The sequence below is a fragment of the Talpa occidentalis genome, unplaced genomic scaffold, assembly GCF_014898055.3.
Source record: "Talpa occidentalis isolate TD23 unplaced genomic scaffold, MPIMG_talOcc4v2.1 talOcc4.4, whole genome shotgun sequence".
In the NCBI taxonomy this organism is placed as follows: Eukaryota; Metazoa; Chordata; class Mammalia; order Eulipotyphla; family Talpidae; genus Talpa; species Talpa occidentalis.
The window spans coordinates 95,915,395-95,922,558 of NW_023604295.1; the positions used below are offsets into that span (position 1 = coordinate 95,915,395).

A 7,164-nucleotide genomic window follows, 5' to 3' on the forward strand; every position below is an offset into this window, starting at 1 on the left:
TAGCAGACCTCTCCTGCCGCCCACTGCTCCCCTCAGCAGTGTACTTCGGTCCTTCTGCCTGCTCTGGCTCTGGTGAATTCTCTCACCCTCCCGCACTTCTGACTGTACCCAGTGCATGTATAAACAAAAACAAAGAAAGAAAGAAAGAAAACATGCCTCTATTAAAAAAAAAAAAAATAAAAAAAAATAAAATAAAACCTCAAAGGGCAGGCTGACTCTCTTGTGAGGGGCTAATGCACCTTGTGACTTTAAGTTGAGTCCAAAACTTATGTACACTCTGGAAATCCTAGGTCCCTTGAGAGCTATGCTAATCTTCTCTGCCTGTACTCTTTAAAAGGGAAAACAAAGCCTGAATGGGAGTACAGTTGTCTACCACATGGTTTGCTGAACAGCTTAAGCCCATTGTTGAGACAATCCATTCATAAAACAAGATTCCTTTCAAAATATTACTGCTCATTGAAAATGCACTTGTTCACTCAAGAGATCTGATGGAGATGTGTGAGGAGATGAATGTCGTTTTCCTGCCTGCTAATCCAACTGCCATCCTGCAGCACAAAAATCAGGAAATAATTTCAATTTTGAAGACTTATTTAAGAAATGCATTTTTTTGTTAGACGTAGCTGCCATAGGTAGTGATCCTTCCTATGGACCTGGGCAAAGTCTATTGAAACCCTTCTGGAAAGGATTCACCATTCTAGAAGCCCGTAAAGACTTTTCTGATTCATGAGAGGAAGTCAAAGTATCATCATTAACAACAGTTTGGAAGAAGTTGATTCCACCCTCCTGGATGACTTTGAGGGGTTCAGGACTTCAGTGAGGGAGTAATTGCAGAGCTGGTGGAAACAGCAAGACAACTAGAATTTAGAAGTGCAGCCTATAGAGGTAACTGAATTGCTGTAATCTCATCAAAAATTTTAACAAATGAGGAATTGTTCCTTATGGATGAGTAAAGAAAGTGGTTTTTCGACATGGAATCTACTCCTGGTGAATATGCTGTGAGCATTGTGGAAATGACAACAAGGGGATTAGGATATTACATAAATTTAATTGATTAGAGCAAGGGTGGAGAAATTTCACTCTAATACTGAATCTTTACTGTGGCTAAAATACTATCAAACACCATCACATGCTTTAGAGAAATCTGTAGTAAAAGAAAGAGCCAGTGGACTTGGCAAACTTCATCACTGTCTTTATTTTAAGAAATTGCCACATCCTCCCCAACTTTCAGCAACTACCAGCCTGACTACTCAGCTATTATCACCACTGAGGCAAGACCCTCCACCAGCAAAAAGATTATGACTTATTGAAGCCTCAGACGATGGTTGGCATTTTTTTTTTTTAGCAATAGGGTATTTTTAAATTAAGGTAAATAAATTTTTTTCCTTCACATAATGCTATCACATTTATTATACTTAATAGACTATAGTACAATATAAACATACACACCAGGAGACCAAAAAATTCATTTTCTTGTGGCACTGCTTTGCTGGGGTGGTCTGGAAACAAACCTGCAAAATTTGTGAGGTGTGCCTGTGTCTTGACACCAGAAATGAATGTTAGGGGTTACAGAAGTCCTGTGAATATGTCATTTTTCATTTCTTCTATGAAATACTGTGAATATATTAACCTTAAATCCACTTTTGAACCCAATTTTTTATGTGGTAGCTACAGTAAGTAGGGAATTCTTTAGCTTTGTGGAGGGGTAAGCAGTCAAGAGAAGCTTTCCTTTCAATTGTCTTTCTTTTCATGGCTTCCAATCTTGCTCTTTGACTCTACTCCCTCTCCCCCAACTATTCCTGCTGGTCCCCTGGGTTATAGTGGCAGGCCCGGGGACTGATAAAACTTCTTGAATTGGGGCAATTGGTCTAAACCCTGAAGTTTGGTCTCAGGGGATGAGAGGGACTCAGGAAAGGCGAAAAGGCCAGAAGTTTCTAAACAATAAACTTCTCTACCAAACACATTTGTTAGAGTGGACAATATCAAGACTCCTGAAAGATTCCCGCAGGTTCCAAAACAGGTACACACAGGCACCTGCTCTTAAACAGCACAGGAAGAAATGTCCTTAAAAATTTTCTCTGAGAAGGGATTTATAAAGGAGAGATGACCCTATGTCTCCTCAGCCACCATCAAGGTGGTGCTATATCACTAATTAGCATAAGGGACACTTTAGGAGAAACATTTTTATTCTGCATAGTTGACAATGTAAAACCTAAACAGCATGAATCCATGCATAAACAGGCATGGATTCACAAGACTCCTGCTCCACAGTGATGTCCCAAGGAGGTAAACACTCTGCCTCCTTCCCAACCTACTTGTCCACCCACTTAGGAGATCGTGTTACTGAAGTCCTCCATCTGGTTGCCCCTCTTCCTTGGTTACTGCCCCATCTGTTACCCTCTTTCTTTCCTAGAGAATCAATACTCTCCCTCTTGTTTTTGGCCTCAGCACCAAATTTATTTCACTCCATTTTCTTCCCTGGTTTCACTTCTCGTGACCATCCTCCCCACTGCTGGCCACTGCTGGCCACTGCTTATTTTTACACTACTCACTACTCAACAGGAATAAATGTTTGTCTTGATCCACTGTAATTTGGGTTTTCTATGATATGCTGCTGAAATCAACCCTTAGCTGATGCAACCCCTATGACTATGCCACTCCTGTCCCTCATTCTACTTTTTTAACCTCTTCAAGGCACATGCCTCCAGCTTGATGTTTCTTTTTTTTTTTTTTTTTTTTTAAATATTAAATTTTATTTTTATATTCCCCCATACAATTGCAAACGCCCCATTCTGACCCCAATCCTTCCCCTCCCGCCCCCCACCCCCCAAAAAGTGTCTCTGGTTCATAGTTTTTTGTTGATTTTGATTTTCACTTTCTTATATTCATTTTCCTGGTCCCTTATTTAAGTTTTCTAGATTCCTGCTATGAGTGAGACCAAGCTTGATGTTTCTTAACACAGCTTTCCAAGGGACTCAATGCTACCGACTGCTTCCCCAAGTCATGATGATTGCAACTCCCTTTGTGTAACCCAGACCTTTCTCCATGGCACTGGAACAATAAGTTTAAAAGTCCACTCACCATCTCTACCTGTTTGTTGTTCAGGATCTTCATGTACAATACAATCACTTGCCAATTTCTGTTCCTCCTTCAGGGCACTGGAGCTAGAGACCTTCTCTTTCCTTTAACCTCATACCCAGCTGTCCTGAAGTCCCATCAAATCTCCTTTCAAATGCTCTAATTTACTCCTATTTCTTCAATCCTGCTGTTTGATGTGATGGGCCACCATCATCATATGACACTGGACTACTCCTTAGCCTACTAACTAGCTTCTCTGCCTCCCATCTACCTTCAAAACGCAAATTTACTCATGTCAGTCCTATTCTTAAAACCCTTCAAGGGCTCCTTGTCCCCCACAAGAAAGTATTCCATGCCTTCACATGATCTGCCTGCCACAAATCTTGTCAACATCCTTTACATTACAGCTGTCTAAAATTCTTACATTTCCCAAATTTGCCATGAATTTTCTCACTTCCTTTTCTGACTGTTCTTTTTGCCTTGCAAGTTTCAAAACAGTATAAAAATAAAGTTTTATGTGAATATTTAAGAACCTGACTTGGGCCTTTGTCTTCCTGGGGAAGCTCTCAATTTTGTGTACAGAAACTCATAGTAATGAACTGTCAGAATTCCAAAGTTTTTGTGTTGTTCACTTAACATAATTGAGAAATTATGATTTTTAAAAATTTTTTAACTGAAGTAACTCTGCTTTATAACTTTGTGTTTTAGAAGTATAAAATCATGATCCCTTTCAGATATTATTACCAAATCACACAACCAAAGCACAAATAACCTTCCACTATAATCCATTGAGTTCCCTCCCTACTTTAATAATTCGCTTTAAAAAAAAAAGAATTCTCTACAAGTCACTTGGGGACAAATTAATCAAATTAACATTAGTTGCCTTTGTATTTTTTTTATATATTTTCTTTTGAAATTTCAGCTTTATCCAATATTAATTCCCATTCCACATTCAACAGGAGATATTTACTTTAATATGCTAAGTGTTAAGGCTTACTTCTTTTTCTTATCCAATTAAGGCTTTACTGCCTCAGGAACATGGCACCTAGGAGATGGTTATTAGCGGAAGCTGCCTAGACCTTGACTGTGGCTCAGCACAGACCATTTCCAGCTCACAAAGAAGGCTCCAATGAGAGAAGAGCAAATTAGCCCCCAAATAACTGACTAAGGTAATCCTCTTACACCACTCCACTGAAGGCAAGATGACAACTTAAGGGCTTTAGGAAAAAGAACGTAGAGGAATTGCATGTAAGGCTCTGTTCGCCCGGGGAATAGAACAGCCCTTCCCTTCTCTCACACTTGAGGCAGATAGAGTCACTTACCCTCTGGTTGATGGGCTTGTCTTCCTGCACCTGCACAGCCAGCCCCAGATCAGACAGCCTGCAGTTGCCGACATCATCCAGAAGCACATTCTCTGGCTTCAGATCCCTGTAGACAATGCCAAGGGAGTGGAGGTGCAGCACACCGCAGGTCATCTGGGCCGAGTAGAAGACCACCCTGCTCATGGTCAGGCCCCGCACACCCACATGGTAGATGTGGAACTTGAGGTCACCCCCATTCATCAAGCTCATGACCAGGCAGAGATGGGACTTGCTTTCGAAGGCATAGGCCAGAGAGACAATGAACGGACTGCTGATTTTCTCCAAGATTTCCTTTTCAGAGAGAGCCATTTTCTCACCATTTTTCTTCTTCAGTCGTTTTTTGTCCAATTTCTTACAGGCATACATCTTACCAGTGTTTTTCACTTGGACGGCACATACCTTAGGAAAGAAAGAAAGGGAGAGGAAGACTGAAGTAGAATGCACTGGAAAGGAGGTGAAGAGTGGATGATAAAGGGGGTAAAAGGGGGAGAAATCAGGCAAGGGGAAAAACACGCAGGCTTTTTTTTTTGAGTAGAAGAATTGGGGTATAGGACAGAGGTGTAGGGAGGGAGTGACAGGATTCATCAGAGACAGGGTGGGGAGCAGAACAGATGGATTTGCTGAAATACACTGCTGAGGGGAGCAGCATTTGAGACAGGAGAGGTCTGCTGCACCATATGTGGTTTAGCTCCCTGCCTGGGCTTTAAACTCATGCCATAGCAGTGATAGTGCTGAGACTTAACCCTAGGCCACCAAGGAGGCCTAAAAGACACAGCTTCTGAGAAAAGAGATGTTCTAAGAAGGAAAGATTCTCAAGAAGAAGCTAGGATCACAACAAGGTACCACTCTGTTCTCACAAGGTGCAGTATTACAAAAGAAAATTGTTGGCAAGGAAGTGGAGATCTCAAACCTTCATGCATTTCTTGGTGGGGAATGTAAAATGTGGAAGAATGTGGTGGTTCCTCAAAAAGTTTAAAAGAGAATTGCCATATGACCCAGCAATTCCACTCTTGAGCATTTAAAAGAGAATGAGAAAACAGGTCTTCAAACAAATACTTGTACATGAATGTTCGTTCATAGCTGCACTATTCACAATAGTCAAAAGTGGAAACACCCTGGGTCCATCAAAAGATGAACGGATAAATGACATATAGAACAGTCATAAAATAGAATATTATTCAGTCATAAAAAGAAATGAAGTCCTGGTATCTATTGCAATGTGGACGAACCTCCAAAACAGTATGGACACTTTAAATGCTTAATGGATAATTTTATGTGACTTTTACCTCAAAAAATATTTTTTCTACTTAGAGAAACAAAGACCTGGGCATAGCAGTAGTGTAAAACGTCAGTCAAGAAGAGTTTTTTCTTAAACATCTGAAGTTTTTCTCAAATTTCCTCCATTACCACAAATAAGAGGAACGGGAGGTCCCCCATCTATGTTGTTATCATAGTCCAAAGTTCCCAGAACATCTCAGTGTGTTCCCGGTGTAGACCCCACGATGAAAGTGCTTAGTGACTCCCACACTTACTCCGCTGTGCCATCCTCATTTCAATTCTCACTGTGACAGGAGGGAGGAATGAACATTGGCACCGAAATTATTTCTACATAAATTAGTTCCCTTGAGTTTAAGAGGGGAAAGAGGCAAAACAAAATTCTTTCATGGTGTATACTTCACCCCTCAACCTGGCCGTTCAGAGACACTTACCTCTCCAAAGCCGCCTTTCCCCAACACCCGGAACTCGGTAAAGTACTTGTCTGACACCGGTTGCATCTCAAACACTTTCCACTGCAGAAACTTGTCATAGAAGGGGCTGGCTAGGAAATCCTGGAAGGGCTGGTCCTGCAAGAAGGCCATGGCCTCAGTTTTGGCCAGTGCCACCAGGGCCACTTGCTCTTCCTCAGTGGTGGCTGCTTGACATTTGGTGACCAGAGCAGGGCTGAGGAAAGTGTGTGGGTGCCCCGGGGCTGGGGTGGCCACACAGGTGGCCATGAGTCCCTGCAGCACACTGCTTTTGTCCAGGCCCTCCTCAGCCAGCTCCCAGCTCTGCACCTCCTCAAGAAAGGCCACGGCCTCTCCATAAGTGGGTACAGTTGCTAGGAAGTCCCGGAAGAGGCGGCGACCGATGGGCTGCTGCTCACACAGGCTGTCGAAGTCCTGGGGTAGGGCCTGGCGGAGCTGGGCGCAGCACTGCAGCCCAGGCAGCTTCAGGCCCCTGCACCGGCGCTGCAGATCCCTGCTGTCTCCATCTGAAGACTGTCGGGCTTGCAGGTAGGCCGTGTTGGCGATCAGGTTGTCGAGGCCCCCCATGTCAACCATGCCTGAGCACAGAGGTACACCCCAGGGCAAGAAAAGGATGAATGGGAGGGCTGCAGCCTGACAGGGACGCGGTCAGGTTCAGGGCCAGCTGGCTGATGCTCTTCTAAAGATTCAGTAACTTCCCGGGGATTTACAGGGAGTCCCTTCGCCCAAGGGTGAGATTGTTGGAGGGGGCAGAAGGAGGTTTCTCTTGTAAGAAGCTTTGCTGGCTATGTATAGCCAGCCAGGGAAGGGCACACCAAAGGTCACCAAAGGGAAACCTGCCTGGGCCACCTGCAGGTCTACTTGTTCACCACCAGGGTCTTTCTCCACACATTCCTGCTCCCCCAAACACATAGAAAATTAAAAAAAAAAAAAAGGAATTTTTAAAAAACTGTTTAAATTATAAACTATTCTAATTTTACATT

General features: G+C 42.9%; 1 protein-coding gene across 1 annotated transcript in view; it reads right to left on the reverse strand.

The window, feature by feature from the left end:
- GRK7 (G protein-coupled receptor kinase 7) overlaps positions 1-6,757 on the reverse strand; it is a 33,157-nt gene extending 26,400 nt beyond the window's left edge. Inside the window, 2 exon segments of the mRNA XM_037525863.2 lie at positions 4,398-4,835; positions 6,146-6,757. Coding sequence (XP_037381760.1) covers positions 4,398-4,835; positions 6,146-6,757 — 1,050 coding nt within the window.
- Between the last annotated feature and the right edge of the window lie 407 nt (positions 6,758-7,164).